Source organism: Choloepus didactylus, chromosome 4, assembly GCF_015220235.1.
Source record: "Choloepus didactylus isolate mChoDid1 chromosome 4, mChoDid1.pri, whole genome shotgun sequence".
Classification (NCBI taxonomy): Eukaryota; Metazoa; Chordata; class Mammalia; order Pilosa; family Megalonychidae; genus Choloepus; species Choloepus didactylus.
The window spans coordinates 138,587,147-138,613,890 of record NC_051310.1 but is presented as its reverse complement, the minus strand read 5'-3'; the positions used below and the strand labels follow the sequence as shown (position 1 = coordinate 138,613,890).

Below are 26,744 nucleotides of genomic sequence, written 5' to 3'. Positions count from 1 at the left end.
TACATGTTATTCTGAAATGAGGTTATAATGACATTTTATGTGTTGAGTTGCTATAACAAAAGGAGATCTCATTTTTTGTAAAACTTATAGTGGGGGACTGACTATAGAACTTAGTCAAAACATCATTCCCATCATTTGCCAAACTTAGACCTGTGCTAAAGAATCTTGGCCAATCAACTGTTAGTCCTGTCATAAATGCACTCTGAGTGAGTAATAGAGAATAATGACAAACAAATCTCTTACCGCCGTAAGGGGTCCTTCCGCTTGTGCCTCCATTGGACTTGTGGGTGTTGCCGCAATAAACTGACCACCAGCTCCAGCATGGAGTTCTAGCCTATCAGTATATTGTTCTGAAGCAGCAGTGGCAGGGCCCTCTCCAGAAAGTGCTAAGACCACACCTGAGGTTTCCTTCTTCAAATTTTCATTTTCTGCCCAGGGACCTATTCTGAGCTTTTCATCTTGAGGTGATTCCTCCAGAACTTGAAGTACTTCAGGCTCTTCATCAGAGGGGTTTCCAGTTGTTTTATGCCCTAGAACCTCATTTGTCCTAAAATCCTGAAGGTCCTGTTCCTTGTCCACAATCACCCATTCTTTGGAATCAACCTCTTGCTTGCAGGAGCTCAGGTTGACTGCTATAAATCCATTGCTGCCACCACCATCTCCCTGCTCAGGGGTGTTGGCAGAGGCAGGCTTGGAAGCATCTGGAAGGTATTCTTCGTCATAGTGCCAGATGCGGTCAGTACGGGACACAGCAGGAACACAAGGCTTATAAAGTGGATCAGGGAGAGTAGATTCCTTTCCTGCACTGGAATCTTTGTGCATTTTTTCCAGGCTTAAGGAAATGGAGAGAAGTTACTCAATTGTCCTAGAGAAATATTTATTACATAACCTATAAGCTCTATACAGAACTAATATTCACACATAGAAGAGGAAGAAAAAATGGATAAAGCATTAGGAAAGTTCCACAGGGTAGATAACGTTTTTGACCATGGGCCATAATCCTGTTTTAGAAGATGGAGCCCAGGAGAGGAAGATGTCTTTCCTGCTACAGGGCAGGAGGGAAGCTTAACTGGGGTGACCTGTGTGATGCACTTCACCTTTGCTTTGACAATTCAATTACACTGTTCTGTGTGACTAACAGTATTTGATTGCATAGGCTTCAGAGAACTGATCTCATCTGCAGGGAAGCAGTTTAAGAAATATACTTTTTCCTTTCCTTAAGTTTGTGATTCAGTATCTCAATACTTTAACTGTTACCTATTCATTCTAGATTTTTGCTTGAGCTCATTTTTTTTTTATTACTTTGGTTCTCTCAACTGTTTTCAGCATGGACAACCTTTTTAGTTCAATTCTTCTGTTAGGCTAATTATTTACCTATCTATTACATATCTATTGAGATTATATTTATTCCCAATCTTAGCCACAATTTAAAAGGTTTAAAACACTGCTCTAACCCTTCCTTTTGATTCTATCAATATGGAGATATATGCTTATATCACAAAGCCATGACACTAAATGACTACCACGTGAAGAAGAACACATATATGTGAAGGAGTGACTAAATGGAAGCTAGATTGGACTAGGCCAGAAGTGGCTGAACTGTTTTGGGACACAGTAACTATCATGTTAGTCAAATTCATACTCCTTCTAACCTAAGATGTCATTATCAAGTAGCCACCAGGAATGTACCATCGAAGGGTGTGGCTGTTTTTAAAGCTACTCAAGTTTTAATAGCCATTGAAGTCTTCTATTATTCATAAACACTTCCCAAACTCTTTAAATTTTCATTTCTGTTTTCTTTCATCAAAGTTTCTTGCAGGGATAATGGACTATAAACAGTCATTACCTATGTATAATGCAACAGAGTTCCACCACCTTTTCCTTCTCTTGAGGTAAACTGAGAGCTCTAGATGGCAAGAATGATAAACTTATTCATATCTGTTTTTCGTATAGTGCATTGCTCATAAAAGGCATTCATTAAATTGAATTTCACTGTCTTTTCCTTCATATATCTGACTTTCCCCCTCTTTCATGTACTCTTTTTCCATGCTTTCTTTATCATGCCCTCTCCAACACTACACTACATGTTTTCCATTCCAGTAACAATAAAAGAGATCACCTTCCAAAGTCACTGGAAAAAAGGTTCATTTAACTTGTGCATAGTGCTATGAAGTTACCAGCTATACAGATCTTGTCCTACAGAACCTGTAACTACATTAGAAAACAATTGACATCAGAATCAAGATGATGATAACTTAAAACATGGAACTTAATCTAATCAGTGTTAGAAAAATGCAAGAATGTCTTATTTGAAAGAACTCAGTAGCTTTAAAAAAACAAAGAAAAATTATTTTATACCAGGCTTCAAGAAACTTGTCAGTGTCTGGCTTTGGCTCCAACGTCAGGCATTTTTCCAACTCAAAGCTGTGGATGGAACGTAACTTTCGCACCAATGGAACATCTCTGTCTGGCTGAGTTATCTCTGAATGGACACGAATTGGTGACCCAAGGCTTGGAGCATTCAGCATGCCATTTGCTTGACCATGGCTATTCTCCTCTTCTGTGGTGGCCTAGATGAAATATAACATAAAGCCATGAAAAACATTCCAGGTACTATACACAGTAAGAATCACTGTCACAAAATGAAACAAATGATTGGGATGTATTTTCAGAAGACTTTATCATGAAGGTAAAACAACCTTTACCTCAGTACATGGATTTCCTAATTTATTCTCAGCTTCAGTATTATATTAGTTTTCTAAATTTTTGGTACAGTGATAAATAATATTAAAAATGTCAACAACTATGGCTTTTTGCAATATGTCTAGCTAGATGCCTGTGGGGACCACATCCTACTGCAGGAAAACTAAAACCTGAAAAGACATTCTCATTAAGACATAAGTGGTCTCATAAGAGGTAGAAGAGATACACTCTGTCTCATTCCCTGTCAAAAACCAAAGAGCAAAACAAAACAAAAAACCCCTGGGGCTAGACCAATAAGGAACAGCTGGGGAAGAGGAGGAGGAGGGTGAGCATCAGGCAGGCCAGAGGGGTACAGTGTCTATAGCAGCCCAATTATCAGAGAAATCAAGGCTTGAACAAGCAGTAGAGTGAGAGAGGCAAGTCAGGAACCGTTCTGCTCAAAGACCTCAGAGAGAGGTCCCAAATTTGGGGAATATTCTGGCTACCAGAAGAAGCAGAAGTTAGTCTCTGAAGGAAGAGTTTCCCAATCTTCAATTCAAATCTACAGGACTCCCACCAATTATAAATTATTGAGAAAGACCCAAAGATAGCCAAACACATGAGAAGACATGCTACTATGATTAAGTCAGCAGACATCATAATTTTAAAAATATTTTAAACTCCCAAAGACTGTACATATCAAACTTGTTCAGATAAAGAATATAGAACAGCTCTATATAAAATGTTTACACAAATGGGACCCCATCAAAATTAAAAACTTTTCTGCCTCAAAGGACTTTATCATGAAGGTAAAACGACAACTACATAATGGGAAAAAATATTTGGAAACCACATATCCAGTAAAGATTGATATCCAGAATATATAAAGAAATTCTTGAATTTAACAACAAAAAGACAAACAAACCAATCAAAAGATGGGCAAAAGCCTTGAACAGATATTTCTCCAAAGATGATATACCAACGGCCAGAAAGCACATGACGTTCAGTATCATTAACAATTAGGGAAATGCAAATCAAAACAATGAGATACCATTTCATACCCATTAGAATGGCTGCTATTAAAAAAATGGAAAACTACAAGTAGTGGAAATAGGAATACACATTCACTGCTGGTGACAATGCAAAACGGTGCATCTGCTGTGGAAGACAGTTTGGCAGTTCCTCATAGAGTATAGAATTACCATATGACCTAGCAATCCCACTACTAGGTTTATACCCAAAATAACTGAAAGCCAGTACTCTAACAGGTATTTGCATACTGATGTTCATAGCAGCATTATTATAATTGCCAAAAGATGGAAGCAACCCAAGTGTCCATCAACTGATGAATAGATAAACAAAATGTAGCATATACATACAACAAAATAACATTCAGCTACGAAAAGGAACGAAGTCCTGATACATGTTGACAACATGTATGAACCATGAAGACATTGTTTTGGGTGAAATAAGCCAAAAATAAAAGGACAAATATTGTATGATCTCACTGATATGACATAATTAGAATAAGGAAACTCATAAGAGTTTACTCTATGACTCTAGAATATAGGTTACCAGGGGATGGGGTGGGGATAGGGAATAGGAAGGTAAGGCCTAAAATGTACAGGGTTCCTCTTTGGAACAATGGAAATGTTTTGGTAATGGACGGTAGCGAAGGTAGCACAATAATGTGAACATAATTGATAGCGCTGAAATATATATCTGTATGTGGTTAAAAGGGAGAAATGTCAGGTTGTACATACAGTAACAGAATAAAAATTAAAAAAAAAATCCGTGGAACTATGTTACACAGAGAACCTTAAGTCAAACCATGGACTGTAGTTAATAGTACAATTATTAAAATGTGCTTTCATCAATTATAGCAAGTGTTCCACACCAATGCAAGGTGTTAATAATGGGGTGGTATATGGAAATCCTATATTTTATGCATGATTGCTCTGTAAACTCATAACTTCCCTAATAAAGAAAAACAAGAGAAAAAAAATAAAGGTCATTATCACAATGATCAACAAAGGATTACAGGAATTATCTGATGAATCTGGGTGAAAAATGAACTTCTAAAAATGAAAAAATGTAATTGCTGATATTAAATGTTTAATTAAACAGCAAACTGGACAAAGTCAAAGAGACAATTAGTAAACTGAAAGCCATATTCAAAGAAATTACCTAGAATGAATCACAGCAAGATAAGGAGAAAAATATGAAAAAAGATATGAGATACAATGGCTAGAATAAAAAGGCCTAAGATATGTTTAATTGGAGTCCCAGGGAGAGAGAACAGAAAAAATGAAGAGGTGGCAATGGGGAGAAAATTGCTATATATTTCCAACAACTGATAAAAAAAAATTTAATCAAAACATCAAGAAACACAGGATATCCCAAGAAGGAAAAACACAAAGAAATGCATGTCTAGATACATCATAGTAAAAATGCAGAACACCAAAGACATGCAGAAAGGGCTAAAAAGTAGCCAGGGGAGAGGGAATGGGAAACAATCACCTACACAGAAACAAACAATAAGAATGACAGCAGACTTCTGAATACCAACAACTGAAGTCAAAGGAAAAATGTCAATCAAAAATTTTGTATCCAGCATGAAGTATCCTTAAAGAATGAGGCTAAAATAAATACATTTATAAATAAATAAAAATTGAAGGAGTCCTATACCAAAAGGCCTGAATGAAAGGAAATATTTCAGAAAGATGAGATGACAAGCCTAGGACTTTCAGGAATGCAAAAAAGAAAAGAAAACAAATAAATGGTAAATATTTTTGAAGATCCATATAAACTTACTTGTATAAAATAACACACACACAAAAAATACAATGCAAGCGACTTTTTTTTCCAAATGGAACAAACTAAAAATTAGAAAAGACCAAAATACTAGGAGCAGGATGACAGTAGTTAAAATGTTTTAGGTCTTTGCAATAGCAGGAAGGGGATTAAGATGTTGCTTAACTTTAGATTTTAAGCTAAAGATACATAAGGCATTTCAAGATAACTACTAAAAGAATAGAGATAGAATCTTCAAATCCCATGGAAGTACAGAGAAAAAATATAAGAAGGAATAACAAACCAACAAAATATTTAATCTAACAAAATGGGGCAAGAAGCATTAAAATACGAATAAATAGTAATTTTAAAAGTAAGGTAGTATGAACAAGTTCAAGAGAAATAATTCTAAATGTGAATTAAACATCAATCAAAAGACAAACATCATACTCTAATTTTTTAAAAAAGACAAAGATTGTAAGACTATCCAATTGTATGCCATTTACCAAAGTCATAATGGAAGAGTAAGGGCAGGGAAAGATAGAAAGAAGAGGATAAAAAAAATATAAATCCTGCAAGTACTACCCAAAAGAAAGCTGGCAGAACTGTATTAATTTGTACTCAATTAATAATTAAAGGGTTAAAGAAAAAAATCAGTATGGAAATTTTTTAAGATTTCGGATTGAACGAAAATGAAAATACAACATATCAAAACTTTTAGGATGCAATGACAGGAATTTATTCCTTCCTTCTACTTGCTTTGGGTTTATTTTGCTCTTCTTTTTCTAGTTTCTGGATGTAGCAAGTTAGATTATTGATTTTCAGGCCTTTTCTATTTTCTAATCTACAAATTTAGTTTTATAAATTTCCCTCTCATCATTCCATTCCACATAGTTCGATGTCGTAGTTTCATTTTCATTCAGTTCTATGTCTTTCTTGTCAATTTCCTTTGAAATGTCCTCTTTGACCCATGGATTATTTAAAAGTGTATTGTTTAATTTTAAGTATTTAGAGATTTTCCCATTGTCTTTCTGTTACAAATTTCTAGTTTCAGTCTGCTATGGTCAGAGAACATACATACATAATATACATTCTTTTGAATTTGTTAAGGTACTATGGTTCTGCTTTTATGGAATACAACCTAAGACAGTGGTTATCTAGAAAGCTGGGATAGGGTAGCAGCACAAATATAGAAGGAATATGTTATAATTTTCCAGATGGTGGGTTCACATGCTTATTATGTTATGCATTTAAATGATTCATATAATCTTTTATATGTAGTATATAATAGATTTTAAACAATAAAAAGAGCTGTTTAGAATTCTACCAGATGACCAATAAATTCCTAAAATTATAATCTCTGTCCATTCACTTTCTCATTTCCATATTTTTTTATCTTTTATTCTTATACTTTTTATTTTATTTTTATACTTATTTTAGCCAATTTGTCCATAAGGCATTCCCCCCACCTCAACCCTATTTGCATGCATTTCTATTCCTTTCATAATCTATTTTTTGTACAATGTTTTGCCCTGTATTATGTTTGGTTGTGTACACAACTATCTAACCAAATTAAAGGTAAAAAAAAAAAAAAGTATCTTGATTTCCACCGCACATGGCTTAGTTAATTGCAAACAGAAGGTGCTCAATAAAAGTTCAATGAGTGGTTAAAAAAAAAAATGAATGACTCCAGAAGCCAATGACTTGGTTTTTCTTTAAAATTTAGCTTAATGCTTTATGTAAGTATCCAAGATGAATAGAGAACTTCTGAGGTGCAAGAGCATATATTATAAATTCAAGAAACCACACAACAGCATGATAATAAATGATGGACAATGACTAAGGGGCAAAACCATCTGCCATTTAAGTTTCACTGAGACTAAACAGTGTTAATGGGTAAAAGAACACTAAAATGATTAAGCTCCTGTACGTTAAGTGCCATCTCTCACACACACATACACACAGACATCCATATGGGCTGGCAACTAATGAGTGCTTTACTAGTGCTTTTATTTCTTGCTACAAGAACATTTCACTCCGGGTGCCATAAAGCCAGCTGCAAATGACACCATAAAAATCCGACACCGACTCCCTGGCTACTCTGATTACTCATTCTTGAATGATTATTTAACAGCCAGAAAACATTGTCGTGTATCACATTTATGCAAAGAATATTTTTGCGAATGACTCTCATGACAAAGTAAAAACCCTTAATTTAATCTTTAAAAGTATATAGTTCGATGATTATCTAAAGACAGGCCAAACACCTCAGAATGATCATAGAAGAATCTTTTCAGGATACAAATATTTTCCATTCATAAAGCCTGACTGACTAAATCTTTATCAATAACGTTAACAGGCATGAACTCAAAGTCTCATTTCATGCCTGTAAGTTTTAAGCTTCTTCTCAACCATACTGTTACAAAAATAACTAAGAAGCTCCCAACCTAACTCATTGGTGATTCATTGCCATTTCACCCCATTTTTCTTCATCTTATCTTCTGTGAAAGGGGAAATGTCAAGGAGCAATAGGATTAAAAAGGAGTTTAGGATAATCTGACTCAAGATAACTAAGAATTAACCATTTATTTCAGAAATCTAAATCTCTCTCCATACTGACAAGTGGACCTGCTTGCAATCCTAATGGAGAAAAGATCAGGTCTTTTAATGTCAACATCCTCTTTGTCTTTATGATGAGATGGATGATTTCCTACTTCCAACTCTGTCTTCCCTACCTTGATTTGAGACAGTTTTTAGAATGGGTGCCCATATCTCCACTGGCCCTCCCTTAAATAAGGAACCATTGTCTGGTCACATTATTTGGAAGGACTATTAGCTTCTATTCTATAGATGTCCATTCTTTTAGTCTTGGTATCTGATTATTACTTTTTTTAAAAACACTTTCATTTTCCCCACAAAATACAAGATAAAGATGAATGTCTTGGTGTCTCTAAGCTGAATGTTATGGACAAAATTAACCAACAGACTGCAATTACAAATATTTCAATAACTAGTAATACACTGTTCTATCTACTTATTCAAATCTGAGAATCATGAGATTTTCCTATCACAATAGGAGAAAAATAAGCACACAGAAAGATATCACTTTCTAGGTAAGATGCACACCTTACAAATCCCGAGCTTTATCTTGTTCCTGTTGACATCCATCTCTTCCCAGACATCCTTCTCCTGGGGATGAGGTTGTACCAGAGATCCAGGTAATTTATCTGGTGACACACCAACAGGGATACCATTCTCTCCATCACTAAGCTGTTCATCTGGAAACACTTCATCTGTATTTTCTCGAAGCAAGTCTCCTGGGATGGGAGTGGCATTTGCAATTCTAAAAATGTGGGAGAAAAAAAGGCAGAACTTAAAAACACCAGAATGAAAAATACTATGAGACCTACCTACATTTGGTCTCTTCATTCAAATGATGAGGTCCACATACAATTAAGAGAATAAAACAAAACAAAAAAGAATCCCTAAGAAACTTAGACTGGGCCAATTCTACAGAATAAAAGTTCTAAAACAATCAATTAGAATTCTCAAGCTGACTTTAAAATACAGATTCCAATACAATAACTCACTGAATGGATGATCACTTTAAAAGTTAAAAATAACATTTAGTCTACTTCACAAGAAGTCTTTGTCCATTATAATAAAATTGTTTATTCTTTACCCATTTTTCTTCGAGAATAACAAAAATAAACAAACAGGAAAATGTTAAAACTATAGTAAGAAAATAAGCAAGTGTCAGATCAATAAGCTAAGTTGTATTTTATACTATGAAATGTGCATTTGATTTTTCATTTACAGACTTTTTATTAAGCACCTACTATATGCAAGGCCCTAGTGATACAAGAAGGAGGAAGAGAAGGCTTTCCCTCGAGGAGAAATAAGAAATTCTGCAACTATACAGTTCATATAGCTCTGCAAGAACTGATGTAGGGAGAAAAATAGACAGTCTGCTTCCTACTTAGCAAATATGTAAATATTAATCAGCACATGTCTATATATTCTTTCAAAGTAACTTCATGTCTTATTTACACGATTAGCTATCACATTTTCAGAATGCTAGTCCATGAAGGGCTTTTGTAGTTCTCAGTTATCATTCACTATGCAATAACCTTGCTAGCTCTTATGTTCTATAACTACACACTAGTTTTTGTTTGTTTTTAAATATTACTGAAGGAACACAATATTTAGAACAAAATGCCATCTCTTCTTAGAAGTGATCCGGAATGTCTAAATGTAGAAAAACATTATTCAGTAGATTATACTGACACATGCAATTATTATGTATTGAAAAATAGGCATCTTCTAGGTGAATCACTCTTAGGGTAAGAGTTATATCCTGGCCCAGACGTCACAGTACTGAGTACAGAAATTTGAAAAACTAGATGAAATGCATGATTTCCTTGGGAAATGCAGATTACTCAAACTGACCACATTGGAGTTAAAAAGTTTAAACAAATATTTCTATAGAAGAAATAGAATTATTAAGGAATTACACCATATAAAAGCACCAGACCCCAATGGTTTTACAAGAAAATTGTACTGATCCTTCAAAGACCAGATAGTCTCAATACTCTATAAATTGTTCCAGAGTATTGAAAATGACGGAAAACCTTCTAACTGGAGCATAGTCATGCTTATTTCTTTGCATATTGTCTCTGGCTGCTTTTGTACTACATGACAGTGGTAATGGTGACAGAGACAATAGAGTCCACAAATATTTATCTGGCCTTTTACAAAAAGGCATCCTCTTAAATTCTCCCTCTCATAAGAAATTCAGCATTCTGGGCCATACATAGTCAATTTTTCAATCCATTTACATTGCTATCTGCTGAAGACTTTTGGAATACTAACTAAAAAAAGACACCATGAACATCTCTCACTGTTCCTTTAATCATCTGTATTTTAAAAACTTTTTATTTTGAAATAACTGGAGAATTAAACAAAAGTGGTAAAAACAGCATAGGGAGGAGTTCCCATATACCCATCACCATCTTTCCCTAATTTTAACATCTTACGAATCACAGTACAATTATCAAAACTAGGAAATAAAACACTGATATTTATCCTACTAATTAATCTACAAACCTTATTTGAATTTCACCAGTTTTCCCACAAGTACCTTTTTTTGTTCAGGATCTAATCTGGGATCCCACATTCTATTTAGTTGTCATATCCCCTTTCAGTCTTTCGCTATCTTACATGATCTTGATACTTAAAGATCACTGGCCAGTTATTTGGTGGAATATTCCACAGTTTGGGGTTATCTGGGTTTTCTCACGAATAGACTGAGGTTATGTATTTTTGGCAAGAATTATATTGTGCCCTTCTCAGTGCCTCACAATAGGAGGTGGATAATGTCAATGTCTTATTACTGATGATGTTAACTTTGATCACTTGGTTAAGGTGGTTAGCCAGGTTTCTTTCTTTCTTTTTTTTGAAATGCAATTTTATTGCGATATAGTCACACACCATATACTTCATACAAAGAATACAATCAATGGATCAAGTATCATCAATACAGTTGTGCATTCATCACCACAATCCATTTTAGAACATTTTAATTACTCCAAAAAAGTAAAAATAAAAAAGAACACCCAAAACATCACACACCCCTTATCCCCCCCCATTATTTATTTATTTATTTTTGGTCTTTATTACTTGTCTGTCCATACACCATATAAAGGCAGTATCAGTCACAAGATTTTCACAAACGGTTAACCCCATAAAAGCTATATAGTTATATAACTATCATCAAGAATCAAGTCTACTGGATTACAGTTCAACAGTTTTAGGTATGTCCTTCTATCTATTCTAATACACTCAAAACTGAAAAGGAGTATCTACATAATGCGTAAGAATAACCTCCATAATGACCTCTTAACTCTATCTGAAGGTCTCTTAGCCAGTGAAACTTTGTTACATTTCTTTTCCCCTTCTGGTCAAGAAGGCATTCTCAACCCCATGATGCCAGGTCCAGGCTCATCCATGGGAGTCATGTCCCACGTTGCCAGGGATATTTACACCCCTGGAAGTCATGCCCCATGTAGGGGGGACGGCAGCAAGTCTACCTATCGAGTATTGGCAATCGTGAATAATGCCACTACAATCATCGGTGTGCAAATGTCTGTGGTCCCTGCTTTCAGTTTCTCCAAGTACATACCTAGTGAGGGGATTGCCAGATCATACAGCAATTCTATACTGAGCTTCCTGAGAAACTGCCAAACTGCCTTCTGGAGTAGCTGCACCATTCTACATTCTCACCAACAGTGAATATTGTGCCTCTTTCTCCACATCCTCGCCAGCATTTGTAATTTTCTGTTTTTTTTGTTTTTGTTTTTGTTTTTATTTTTTACTAAAGGCCATTCCAATAGGTGTGAGATAATATCTCAATGTGGTTTTGATTTGCATTTCCCTAACAGCTAGTGAAGGTGAGCATCTTTTCATAAGTTTTTGAGCCATTTGTATTTCCTCTTCGGAAAGTGTCTGTCCATGTCATTTGCCCATTTTTTAATTGGGTTGTTTGTCTTTTTGTTGTTGAGTTGTAGTGCCTCTTTATATATACACATATCCTTTATCTGCAATGTGGTTTCCAAATATTGTCTCTCATTGCGGGTGCTGCCTTTTTACTTTCCTGATAAAGTCCCTTGATGTGCAAAAGTAGTGTTTCTATACACTAGTAAGGTATGTGATTGGGGTCCTCTTTCATTCTTTTGGATATGGATATCCAGTTCTCCAAACACCATTTGTTGAAATTGGAACTTAGTCTTACAAGCTTCCCCTGTGTGTGATGAATAGCTTTTCTTTTGCTACTTTCAGAATTTTCTCATCTATGGCATTTTACAGTCTGATTACTAAGTGTCTTGGATAGGTCTATTTGGATTTATTCTGTTTGGAGTATGTTCTGCTTCTTGGATCTGTATATTGATGTCTTTCTAAGAGTTGGGAAATTTTTGACCATTATTTCTCAGATATTCTTTCTGCTCCTTTCCTCCTTTCTTCTTCTGAGATACCCATGATGCATACATTTGTGCCCTTCATGCTGTCATTCAGTATGCTGAGACTCTGGTCCATTTTTTCCACTCTTGTCTCTATCTTTTCTTTCATCTGTAAGATTTTCAATGTCCTATCCTCTAGTTCACTGATTCTTACTCCTGCCTATTCAAATCCACTTTTGTATGTCTGTCATATTTATTGTCTCCTCTACTGTGCCTTTCATTCTGTAAGTTCTGTTACATATTTTTTTGCCTGCCTTTTAACTCTTCTTTATCCTGAGTATCTTTTAATATCCTTATCCCTTTTGCCATATTTCCTACATCTCCTTGAATTCATTTAGGAAATTTGTTTTAACATCATTGATTAGTTGTTTCAACTTTTGTATCTCACCTGAAGTTTTAGTTTGTTCCTTTGACAGGGCCATGTCTTCCTGTTTCGTAGTACGATTTATAATTTTTTGCTGATATCTGGACATCTGTCTCTCTTGATGGTTTACTCTGAAGGTCAGCTTCTCTCTCATCTAAGATTTTTTTGTTGATTGGGTTTGTGTTAAGGCTTTTCGTTGACAGTTGTTTCATAATTCCCTGCCAACCAGAGTCAGGTACCAGTGCAGGGAGTGCAGACTGGATCCAAAGGGACCAGGGGAGAGGAGGATTTGCATTTCCCTGATAGCTAGTGAAGGTGAGCATCTTTTCATAAGTTTTTGAGCCATTTGTTTCCTAGCAAATTAGGGAAACTGCTAGTAAGGGGATTGCCAGATCATACAGCAATTCTATACTTAGCTTCCTGAGAAACTGCCAAACTGCCTTCTGGAGTGGCTGCACCATTCTACATTCTCACCAACAGTGAATAAGTGTGCCTCTTTCTCCACATCCTCCTCTCCAGGTTCAGGAAAGACTCCTAAAAGCTTTTTATTCCTCCCACTTCTGAAGGTTGCATTTTCCTGGCCTGTTCAGCAGATGGCGCTCTGCACCGAGCCTCCTTTTTGACATTTCCCCCAAAGTGCACTTTTCTGACCTGCCCAGCAGATGACAATCCTTTGGCAACCTATTCCCTTCAACCCTACAAAGGCAGGTTATTTTTGGCCCTTTGCCAGTTCTGCCTCTGATGTGGTTGAAACAATGGCAAGGGGGTGCCCTCCTGGCATGGGCTAGAACAGTGGGATCCAGTGTTCTTAGATTTGCCAGCCAATAGCTAGATCAGTACCAGCTGTGTCCCCCTCTGTACTTGGTGCAGAGGACTTGCATGGCCATCCCAGTCTGCAGCAGTCCACCAAGCAGGGATCAAACTATTCAACGGTGCTTATTTCCGAGGTGGGGGATGGGTGCCAGAAGCCACAGATATAATTACCCACAGTCTGTGACCGTGGTTTCTTAGTCTCTTCTTCCTGCACTTCCCTAGGTACTGCACAGAACTCCCCTGGTCTCTGGAGTTCCAGAAAAGTTGGTTCAGACATTTGGGAGATGAGTGGACCATGCAGATCCCTCCCTATTCCTTCATTTTCCACGAAGTCCTCCTCTTCCAGTTTTGGGAAGAGAATGGGCAGAATTAGAGTGAAGTCTTCTTGGGATGTTTGGTAGAATTCCCCTGTGAAGCTATCTGGTCCTGGGCTTTTCTTTGTTAGGAGGTTTTTGATACTTGATTCAAGCTCTTTACTAATAACTGGTTTGCTGAGATTTTGTTTTTGTTCTTGAGTCAATGTAGGTAGTTTGTGTGCGTCTAACAATTTGTCCATTTAACCTAGGTTATCTAACTTATCATTGTGCAGTTGTTCACAGTATCTCTTATAGATTTTTTTACTTCAGTGAAGTTGGGAGTAATGTTCCCTTTTTTCAGCATTTTAAGTATTTCAACCCATTGTCTTCTTGACGCCATGGTTTCTGATGAGAAATCCGCACTCAATCTAATTTCGACTTCCTTGTGCGTAATATGTTGCTTTTCTCTTGCAGTTTTCAGAACTCTCTTCTTGTCCTTTGCATTCAATAATGTGATCAATGTATGATGGGGTGTGTTTTCCTTAATGTTCATCTTGTCTGGTGTCTTCTGGGCTTCTTCGAAGTGCTTATTCATATCTTTTGCAAAGTGTGGGAAGGCTGTCATTATTTTTTGACAATTTTTTCTGCCCCTTTATCTCTTTCTTCTTCTGGGACTCCCATAATGCATATATTAGTACACTTGGTGGTATCCCAGAGGTGTCTTAGGCTATTTTTGCTTCTTATTATTCTTTTTTCTTTCTACTCCTCAGTCTAACTTAATTAAAATGTCGTCTCTGAGTTCACTGATTCTTTCTTCTGCCGGCTCTAACCAGCTGCTGAAACCCTCCTGGGAATCTTTTTTCTCAATTCAGTATTATTGAGATTGTTCACATACCATACAATCATCCAAAGTGCACAATCAATAGCCCATGGTACCATCATACAGTTGTGCATCCATTATTCCAGAAAAGAAATAAAAACAAAAAAGAAAACTCAAATCCTCCCATACCCCTAACCACACCCCCTCCATTACTGACTCATAGTATTGGTATAGTACAGTTGTTACTGTTGATGCAAGAATGTTAAATTACTACTAACTGTAGTACATAATTTGTAAAAGGTGTATTTTTTCCCTATATACCCCTCTATTATTAAGATCTAGTTATAGTGTCACACATTTGTTCAAGTTCACGAAAGAGATTTCTCGTATTTGTACAGTTAATCACAGACATTGTCCACCACAAAATTCAATCTTTTATATATTCCCGTCTTTTAACCTCCAACTTTCCTTCTGGTGACATATGTGACTCTAAGCTTCCCCTTTCCACCACATTCACACACCATTCAGCACTGTTACTCTCACAATAACATGCAACTGTCACCTCTGTTCATTTCCAAACACTTAAGCTCAACATAGTTAAACACTGTGTTCATTATAAGCAACTGCTTTCCCTTCTTTAATCTCATTCTTATATCCTGGTAACTTACATTTCATGTTTATGAGTTTACATATTATAATTAGTTCATATCAGTGAGACCATGCAATATTTGTCCTTTTGTGTCTGATTTATTTCACTCAATATAGCGCCCTCAAGGTTTCTTCATCAACCTGTTTTTTTTTAAAGATGGTTTTGTTCACCCACCATACATTCTGTCCTAAGCAAACAATCAATGGTTCCCTGTATAATCACATATTTATGTATTCACCACCATCACCATTATCTATATAAGGACATCTCCATTTCTTCTACAAAGAAAGAGGAAGAGTCAAAAAAGGTAGAGAGACTCCCCCCCCAAAAGAAAGAAAAAAAATGACAGCTAAAAAGCCACAAAAGGAAAGACAGAATAAACTAAAGTAGAGTAAAAGAGTCAGACAACATCACCAATCACCAATGCCAAGAGTCTCATACCCCTCCCTTATATCCCCCTCTTATAGGCATTTAGCTTTGGTATATTGCCTTTGTTACATTAAAGAAAGCATAATACAATGTTTCCGTTAACTACAGTCTCTAGTTTGCATTGGTTGTATTTTTTCTCCAATATCATACCATTTTAAACACCTTGCATGGTTGACATTCATTTGTTCTCCCTCATGTAAAAACATATTTGTACATTTTACCACAATTGTTGAGCATTCTAGGTTTCACTGAGCTATACAGCCCCAGTCTTTATCTTTCCTTCTGGTGTCCAACATGCTCCTTACCTTCCTCTTTCAACCATACTCACAGTCATCTTTGTTCAGTGTACTTACATTGCTGTGCTACCATCACCCAAAATTGTGTTCCAAAACTCTTACTCCTGTCTTTTCCTATCAGTCTGTAGTGCTTCCTTTAGTATTTCCTGTAGGGCAGGTATCTTGTTCACAAACTCTCTCATTGTCAGTTTGTCTAAAATATTTTAAACTCTCCCTCATATCTGAAGGACAGTTTTGCTGGATGTAGGATTCTTGGTTGGTGGTTTTCATCTTTCAGTATCTTAAATATATCACCCCACTTCCTTCTTGCCTCCATGGTTTCTACTGAGAAATCCACACACAGTCTTATCAAGCTTCCTTTGTTTGTGATGGATCACTTTTCTCTCGCTGCTTTTAGGATTCTCTCTTTGTCTTTGACATTTGATAATCTGGTTATTAAGTGTCTTGGCGTAGGTCTATTCAGATCTATTCTCTTCGGGGTACACTGTGCTTCTTGGATCCGTAATTTAATGTCTTTCATAAGAGATGGGAAATTCTCATTGATTATTTCCTCTATTATTGCTTCTGCCCCCTTTCCCTTCTCTTCTCCTTCTGGGACACCCATGACATGTAAATTCTTGCACTTCATGTTGTCAGTCAATTCTCCAAGACGCTGCTCATATTTTCCCGTTCTTTTTTCTATCTGTTCTTTTGTGTGTAGGATTTCAGGTGTGTTGTTCTCCAGTTCCTGAGTGTTTTCTTCTTCCTCTTGAACTTTGCTGTTGTATGTCTCCATTGTGTTTTTCATCTTTTGTGTTGTGCCTTTCATTTCCATAATTCTGCCAGTTGTTTTTTCCAACTTTTGATTTCTACCTCATGTTTCTTGATTTTGTAACCAGCTAGTGATATGGCAGAGATTTTCTTGAGCTTCAGCCTTCCTATCAGGAGAGTCTGCCCAAGGCAAATGTAGTGTGCGGGGACCTTCATGTCTTTTCTAGGCCTGGGTCTTGTCCTGGGCTTGTACTTGTTAGTTCTTTTGGATTTCCTCTGTTTATAGGAGTTTGAATCCACCCTCTATTTCCCATGTGACAGAGTTCCCTCTCCTGGGTGTTTAAAGCAGGCAAGCTTTTGTCCCAAACTGTCCACGTCTATAGTTTTTACACAACTTTTTTTTGTCTCAAGCTGCTTTCACCTGGCGGGCAAATTCTGGGAAGGGGACATGCCAGAGGGCAGTTTCCCAAGTTAGTCTTTCCCAGCCAAAACAGGGCCAGGGACCCACAAAGTAGGCACAGACCAGCTCCAAAGTGCCCTGGGGAGGGATAGGAAAGATGCCAGTAATTTCTTCCATTGTTCCCTAAAGGTGAGCTTTCTCGACCTGCCCATAAATGTAGGCCTTCAATGAACTGTCTGCTGCAACCTTAAGAAATCGAAGAAAAATAAGTCTCTTCTGCTGCCACCTTTGTCCAGGGTGTGTTGGAACAATGACCTCCCTCAGAGCTGGGCTCCCAGTGATCCAAGTTGCTAATCAAAAGACGTGATTAACAACTGGTCATGCCCACCTTTGGTATTGGGGAAAAAGATTTTTATGTCCCTTTCTGGCAACAGTGAGCTAGCTATGAGCTGGACCCCACAGTAGCCTGCCGGGAATGTGGGGGAGGGGCACCAGTAACTACTGTGCAGAGTGAACAATTTACTAGTCTTTACTGTAATTTACCAGCCTTTTTCTCCCACTTTTACCTGGATGCTGTACAGTGTTCTACTGGCCTCCAGAGATTCCAAATAGTTGTTTCAGACAGTTCCTACCTATTTAATAGCTGTTCTGGTGGAAGGACTGCATTCTAAAGCTTCTTATTCTGCTATTTTCCCACAATCCACATTTTTTTGTTTTTTTTTGTGTTATTGGAGTATTTTACAAGATTCAAAGCTTAATGGTAACTCTTTTGTCAGTATAGCAAAGTCCATATACTTTAGTGGATTTTTGTTTGTGGTCAGGGTAGAGTCTGTGAACTCCCTGGTTTTATAGTTCTTTGTCTTGTTGACTGCCAAATTTTATTTCTCCTTTTGCTTCTGTGTCAATCATTGATTTATTGCCTTTCAGCTACAAATTCATCTTTTTTGCCAGTCTGGGAAAATGGATCTGGGCCTTTTAAATATTTTCACTTACCAGCTAGCACAGGGGCTTTGTTAGAAGGCAATGGAGAGCCACTGAGGGAGGAAAGTGTTTTATTTCAAAGTTCCAGTGTGTTTGCTTGGCAAGCTTCCCTAGCATGTATGCTTTCTCTAGAACCAGGTTCCTGGAACATCACAGAATCTTCAGCACCTGCTTCCTGGGAAGCTTCTCCATACCAGGCTCTGCAGTACAGAGCCAACGGCAACCAGCAGCTTCCCCCTGTAGCCCCCATTACCAGCAGTTTCGTAGAAGAGTGACTCTGGTGAGACAACTTCCAGTGAACAGCTTTCTCTAGGACCCTAGAAGACAATTTCCAATAAGTTCCAGAAGACAGATTTCTGGAAAGTTCCAGATGACGGATTTTCAGCTTGTTCCTGCACTATGGCATCACAGTGACTTTTTGACCAGTAAGTAAGCCATGAATGTGCTCTTTTCAACAGGGTTAGGATCTCAGCCCTGGGAAGGAGCAAGGTTCTTTCTTGGTGCTCAATCTCAGCCCCAGGAATCGTGGCTGCATCTGATTCTAATATTTGCCATTCCTGTATTATTTATAGTTCTCTTTACTTCTTACTAACCAATTCCCCATTGTTCCAATTTCCTATTATAAATAATAATTCTTTGTATCAATCTTTACCTGTTCAAATGACTGTGATTTCTCGTTCCTGATTGGACCCAATCTATCTTCTGTTCTTCACTAATCAACCGACAAAGGGTGTTTCCCCCTTCCTTTGTCTTTTTTTCTGTCCCCAGAAGCTATGTGGTTTGAATCACATATATTTCTACTTCCCCATAGTTCAGGATCCAATCTTCCCCCACCCCCTTTTTTTGCATTTTCATACTTAGGATGGGTTTAGTCTTTCTAGTGGCAGTTTTAGATCAATCGTAAGCCACGTTGCTAATACCTGTCTTCTCTCTTCCCATTTTTTTTTTCTAGATTTGCCTTTTATACAGCCTTATGGCAGGGTGGGGTGGGGCAGGAGCATGAGAGCTCTAGCACTAGCATTTGGTGTATTGTTTTATTTTCTCTTTTTTTTTTCTTACAGTTATCTAGAAGTTTGGGCAAAAGTACTAAAACAAAAATCAAAATTCCTAGACTGGCTCCAGATCTGTCATTAATGATTATGCAAAGCTTTGATAATTCACTTCAGTGCTAGGATTATATCCTCATATGTACAATGAGGTGCCTTAACTAGTGCAGTGGGTTCTAAATCCAGATAAGCATCAGAAATGCCTGATGCCCTATAACTAGACATTCTGATTCAGGAGGTCTAGAATGGGTCCCAGGAATGAAAAATTAAAATAAACATCTATGATGATTCTGATGCTGCTAGTCAGGGTTCCACATTTAGGAATGCTTGAATGAGATACACAGTGGTATCATCTCATTATGAGTCCATGCAAGTTTTTCTCATTCCACAAGCCCCAATGACCCAATCTTTCAATATAAAATCAAAGCAGATTAGAAGTAAAATGTCCCAAATTAGCTTACATTCTATGACGATTTTCCCTACTCACTTTTTGTTTTTAACAAAACAATTTAAAGCAACCAGAGCAGTTTAAAAAAAATACAAAAAAAGGGGGTCAGAAAATAAAAAGCAAAAAAAGAAGAGTGTTTGCTGCACATAGAGGAGAAAACATTAAAAAAAGTAACAAACAAACAAAAAAATGAGAAAATGAAAATATACCATAACCTGTTTCCAATCCACTTTGAAAATTAAATCACTTTCTTAAGAGGTACATCATACTTGTTTTGTTCCCACTAAATTTAAGCACAGTATAGTTAGATAGAGTTGTTCCCACTAAATTTGAGCACAGTTTAGTTAGATAGAGTTGCTTTATTCTTTCCAAGGTTCCATATGTTCTCTGGAAGTAAACAAAAATGCCCTCTCTCATTCTGAAGAAAGTCTACCGTAAATGTGATATCTACAAGTTACACAAGCTCTCATTCTCATTTCACAGCATGATCTACTGTTACTTTCTAAAAATAATAATAAACAAGACATACACAGAGCTACATTAATTCAAAGATATCCATTGCCTTTCTCCTAATCTTGGTATTTGATCATCTGACAGAATGTGGATGATATACAAGACATTTCTGCTAACGCAATGCATTTAGGAAAGACACTGCTAAATGATCTGTTTAGGACATACCCAATTGCAGCAGGGGTCAAGCGGGTATGTAACTGAGGGGTTGTAGAAGTAGTGGTAGTTGTTAGGGAGCCATCAGTTCCAGTCTTCTCCCAGTCAAAAGGGTCACTCTCAACTATTCCAAAGGTCTTGATGCTGTTGTCAAACACGGATGTAAGAAGCTAAACCACAAAAAAAAACAACTAGAGTAAGCCAACAGTAAACAAAATCACTTTATTCTATAAGAGAAAGCACCCCAGACTCATAAAATTATTTTGTAGTATGATTTTCTTTAAAAACTAATGGTATGAAGGAGGGAAATTTGACTAAGGACTATATGTACCTCATGATATTGAGTTAATGTTGATTTTTCTCAGATGCAGTACTGGTAATTGTAGTTGTGTAGCTGTATAGGACACTGTCCCTATCTTGGAAGATGCATAATAATTAAGTGTTATGATCTCTATAACCTACAATCAGAGGGTTTGGCAAAATGAAATATAAGTTGTGTTATGTGTCTGTGTGTGTACATATTTGGTAAAACCCTCTAATCTTTTTTGGTCAAAAAAGGGGCAGTAAGAGAGATGGAATAAATTTAACTACTGTTTACAGTTGGTATGTCTAAGTCAGGAGTATATAGAAGTTCAATGTGTTTTTATCCAACTTTGAGGGGGTTTGAAAAATTCTTTTAAAAAATATACATTATAAAAAAATTAACCCTATTATAATGTATATAATTAAACTTTCTGTCTTTAAATTCATAAATTCTGATGTGGTCTTTAAAGATCTCACAAAGATCTTTTACTGTTTATGATAATGTATCTACCATTTTGAATTCTGGCTTCATTGTCTCATCTCTTCTCTTACTCTGTGTGCTATCTTCAGAGTTTCTCTCTACTTCTATCTTCTTAAGTATCTTTAGGAATTGTATCTCTTTTAATCGCCAAATTTATTCTTACTCTATTCAGTTTTGAACACTTCCATCCCTAGAAGCTATACGTTTTATCATCAAATCTCATGGTGAAATCTAGATCGCTCAAACATTTTCACGAATTTCTGCAATTACATTAAATAAACCCAAATATTAAATAGCAGTCATTGACTATAACCACTTCTTCTGAAGTACTATTAAAACTATTTCTTCATTTCAATTTCCAAACTCTGGATATACCTCATTTTGACTTCTGAAATATTCTACTTGAAATTTTGCATGTAAGTTTTAATCCCCACCTTTCCCCTCATTAATTAGGATGGTGAACTGGGGCAAGTTTCTTAACTTTTTGTGAGCTCTAATTTTCCCACTTGTAAACTAGAGCTGGTCGTTCCCAAGATTGTTGTAAGTGAAATTTTATCTAGTATGCGATCAATAAAATGTTAAGCAAAAAAAAGAATCATCTGCTCTTCTAATTTTGTTCCTTCTGATTAATTTTAGGCTTATTTTCTGAATCATTAGCTTCTGATATATGTAATACCTTTTTCAAATATATTTATAGTTTTCTTTTACTCAAAAGGATTTAAAGCAACAGTTCCCTAGCTGGTCTCCCTCTCTCCACAAATTTCTCACCACTCTAATTCATCTTAAAAAGTTGCTAAAATAACTTTCCACTAATATTATTTGAAATTCATTATGTTCAATAAAGTTGGTTGTAACATACCAACTTCCTCAGACTTTCATTCAGTTCCATCAAGTAGTCTCTTGTGCTTTACAATATCATTCTTTAAAACTCAACCATCTTGATCAAGCCAAACTTTTTTTTCCTGCTTCCTCCTTAACTCTGTCCCTATCCCACTTGGAAGTCTACCTCTACATCCCCTTCTACTTTATCATGCTGACATTTATCTTAAACTTTATTGCAAATTTTACTGCAAACTCTATCTCCTCCTAGGAAACTCATAGTAAAATGCAACGCATGGCCACCAGGATCAACAATTACATACTCAATTGATACAATGAAAAGAGCATGGACTTTGGAGTCAAAGCATAACTCAAATCCCATACACTCTACCTAATATTATAAGAACAGCAGTTTCTTTTTTTTCTGCATTTTTAAAATTATATAATTAAAAATTCTCATGGTAGGAAATTTCAAACAGCTGTAAGAACTATAAAGGAAAAAGTAGAAGTTGCCCCACTTTGTCCAGTGCCTGGTCTCATTCTTTAAGGGTGATCACTGTTAACAGATTCTTGTATATCTGTCCACATAGAAAACCCGAATCCTCACAAAAAATTTTAACACCTGTACAAATATATATTTGTGTTCTTTATTTTAACACAAATATAAGCATAGTATATATTTTCTCTTCTCATTATCTCACTGGCCACTCTATTTCAGTCTCCTTTGGCTGGCTCCTTTTCTTTTATCCAACTTCTCCACACATTGGAAAATCCACACCAGGGTTCAAGCCTTGGTCCCCTTTTTTATTTTGATCAAGAGTCAGCAAACTTCTATAAATGGCCAGACAGCAAATAATTTAGACTTTGCAGGCCTTGCAGTCTATCATTAGTCAACTCTGCCACTGCAGAGTGAAAGCAGCCATAGTTATGTAAAGGAATGAGCTTGGCTGTGTTTCAAGAAAACTGGATTTATGAAAACGGAAATGTGAATTTCATATACTTTCATATGTCATGAAATAGCATTCTTTTCATTTTTGTCCAACAACTGTGAAATGTAAATTCCATTCGTAGCTCAAAAATCATACAAAAACAAATGATGGGATGGATTTGGTTAGTGATCTGTAGTTTGTCAATCAGTGATCTAGATTCTAGACTGTCTTCCTAGGTGATCTCATCCAGTCCCAAGACAATATGCTGGTGACTCCCAAATATATATGTATTTGTGTGTGTGTATGCACACAAACACAACTGCCTAATTAACACACACACTTGGAGGCCTAACCAGCATTTCAAAACTAATGTGAACAAAATAAAACACCTGTAAGAGCTTTATTGAGATGTAATGTAGACAACCATACAATTCACCCAGTTAAAGTATACAATTTTAGTATATTCAGAGTTGTGTATTCATCACAATTTTAGAACATATTCATTACCCCCAAAGAAAACCCTCACTCCTTAGCCATTACCCTAGTCCTGCCAATTCACCCAGCCCTAGGTAACCACCGTTCTACTTTCTGTCTCTCTAGATTTACCTATTCTGGATATTTCAAATAAATGGAATCATACAATATATTGTCTTTTGTAACTGGTTTCTTTAACTTGACATAACTATGCCAAGGTTCATCTGTGTTGTAGCACATATCAGCACTTCATTCCTTTTTATTGCTGAGTAATATTCCATTGTATGAATATTTATTTATCCATTCATTAGCTGATAGACATTTGGGCTATTATGAATAATCTTGCTATGAACATTTGTGTACAAGATTTTGTATGGACATGTTTGCATTTCTCTTGCATATATTACCAGAAGTTGAATCACTGGATAATACGGTAATTCCATGTTTAACTGTTTGACGAAGTGCCACACCATTTTCCAAAGTGGCTGCACCATTTTACATTCCCACCATCAATATATGAAGGTTCCAATGTCTCCACATCCTTACCAACACTTGTGGTTCTCCATTAAAAAATAATAAAAGCCATCTTCTTGGGTGTGATGTCATATCTCATTGTCGGTCTGATTTGCCTTTCCTAATGTCTAACAATGTTGGGCATCTTTTCATGTGCTTATTGGCCATTTGTGTATCTTTATTTAGAGAAATGGCTATTAAAATCCTTTGCCAATTTTTAAATTAGGATATTTGTTCTGTTGTTACTAACTGTACAGTTGTTTATATAGTCTAGATACAAGTCATATGACTTACAAATATTTTCACCTATTCTGTGGGTTATTTTTGCACTTTTTTGATGGTGTCCTTTTTGCAAAATAGTTTTAATTTTCATAATGTTGAATTTATTTGTTTTGTTGCTTGTGCTTTTGATGTCATATCTAAGAAACCATTGCCTAATCCAAAGTCACAAAGATTTACACCTAGGTTATTTTCCAAGAGTTTTATAGTTTTTACTCTTATACTCTTTGAGTTAATTTACTCTTTGAGTTAATTCTTGTATATGGTACGAGCTAGGGTCCAACTTCGTTGTTTTGCATGTGGATATCCAGATATCTCAGCACCATTTACAGAAGAGAGTATTCTTTCTTTGTCTTGGCACCCTTGATGAAGATCAGTTGACCACAGATGTGAGTTTATTTCTGAACTTTCAATTCTATTCCACTGATGTTTATCCTTATGCAAATATCACACAGTCTTGATTAAAATAGCTAATATTAAGTTCTGAAACTTAATATTGTGAAACTTAATAGTGTGAGTTCTCCAACTTTGTACTTTCTTTTCAAGATTGTTTTGGCTATTCCCGGGTCCCTTGAAATTCCATATGAATTTTGGGATCAGATTGTCAATTTCTAAAAAGAAGTCAGCTGGGATTTTGACCAAAACAAAAATTTTGATATCCTCAATCACTCCTACTCTAATCTTTTCGCTTTAATTTAAAAAACATTATCATCCACCCAAATGCTCTGACCCAGTATCTAGGAATTATTCTTGATTACCCTCTTTCACTTATTTCCCACATCCGATTTATCAGAAAGTCCAGTTGCTGTAACTTAATAACATATCCTGAACTTGACTTCTTTCCATGTCCATTGTTATTCTATTCTAAGCCCCAGCATGTCTTTCTGACATACTGCAAAGCCACCTACTTTTCTCCTTCTGCTTTGCCCCAAACTCCCTTCCCGCCACCATCTATTTTCCACAGACTAAAATGATCGTTCTAAAGCCTAGATCAGATCATATCACACTTCCCTCCTTAAACTCTCCAAACGGCTTTCCTTTAAATTCAGAATAAAAGTCATACTTTATTCAAGCCTACAAGGCCCTTCGTGACTTGGTCCCTGCCTCACATGGCCCACTTCATTTCACACTACACTCCCTCGCTCTCACTCTGCTCCAATCACAATGGATTTCTTTATTGCGCCTCAAACATGGCAAATTTACTCCCACCTCAAAGACTTTTACTTGTTCTCTCTACTTGGAACATAACTGCCTCAGATCTTCACGTGATTCTTTTCTTCTCATCATCAAGATCTAGTAAAAATGTAAGTTTTTCAGAGAAGCCCTCCCTGAGCATTCTACTTAAAATGCTTGCCCTACTCTGCAAGATATTCTATTATATTACCATTACTACTATCTTAATGCCCACACATTATGTGAAATTATTTACTGACTTTCTCTACCAACTAGAATGTAATCTCCACAGGAACTAAATGCTTGCCTGTCTTGTCTGCCAATGCATCCTGAGCACCTAGAATAGTGTCTACCATACATTAGAACTACAAAAATATTTCTGGATTAAATGCATGAATAAATCTCTCCATACCAGTGCATAGAAATCAAAATAGGCAAGCATTTTGTTGTATGACTGTACTATAATTAAAAAGAAGTTACCCACAGATGAACTTTGAGGCTGTTTTCAGTTACTCTCTACAACAAATAATGGTGCAATGGACATCTTGCACAAATATTTTAGTGTACTCATGAAAGAATATCTGTAAGAAAAAAATTCCAGAGGTGGAATTACAGCAGGGTTAAAGGGTATATGGATTTTAAATACTGATTCTCAAAGCAACAGAGTATCACTGAGACTCAGTTTTCTTTATAAAATCTGGATAATATCATACACCTTCTAGGGTTCTCTCTAAGGATTGGATATAATGTATACAAAGGTATTTAGTCAATAAATGGCATATATTAGATAGTCAATAAATGCTATTATAATTACTATAACTACAATACCACTTTACACTTTTAAGTTTCCTTTCTCATGTCATGGACATCTGTATGTTATCTTCTTAATTAGATTATATGAGATTGGGACTTGTATACTCATGTGTGGAGAGGCTCCAGTGAAGGCACAGACTTCAGGCTGAGGGAGACCAAGTAAAAACCACTGATCTTTGCCTTTATGTTAACAGGCTTATATTACCATTTCTATAAACTGAGCTATAATATCACAACACAACCTTGAAAAAAATTAACTTTGTCTCCTCAAATTACTGCATTTTGTATAGACAAACACATAAGTATACCTCCACTAATTCTTTTCCTTTGTTTTGATTTGCAATCATCCACTGAAAAACACCTATTAAACACCATTATACTATGTTAGGAGCTGGTGACATAACTTAGAAGAAGATAGGCATGATCTCTGTCTGCTCCCATGAAACATACACTCTAATTAGGAAAGACAGAAAATAAACAAGTTTTTGAAAAGATAAAAGAAAATCAGAAA

At 36.2% G+C, this 26,744-nt stretch overlaps 1 protein-coding gene across 3 annotated transcripts in view; it reads right to left on the bottom strand.

Annotated features, from left to right (window-relative positions):
• TTBK2 (tau tubulin kinase 2) overlaps positions 1-26,744 on the bottom strand; it is a 296,380-nt gene that overhangs the window by 34,687 nt on the left and 234,949 nt on the right. For all 3 annotated transcript variants that reach the window (XM_037834173.1, XM_037834174.1, XM_037834175.1), the window contains 4 exons: positions 20,462-20,619; positions 8,602-8,818; positions 2,359-2,570; positions 244-832 (listed from right to left, as the gene is read on the bottom strand). In XM_037834173.1, the coding sequence (XP_037690101.1) occupies positions 244-832; positions 2,359-2,570; positions 8,602-8,818; positions 20,462-20,619 (1,176 nt within the window). The remainder of the gene's footprint in view (positions 1-243; positions 833-2,358; positions 2,571-8,601; positions 8,819-20,461; positions 20,620-26,744) is intronic.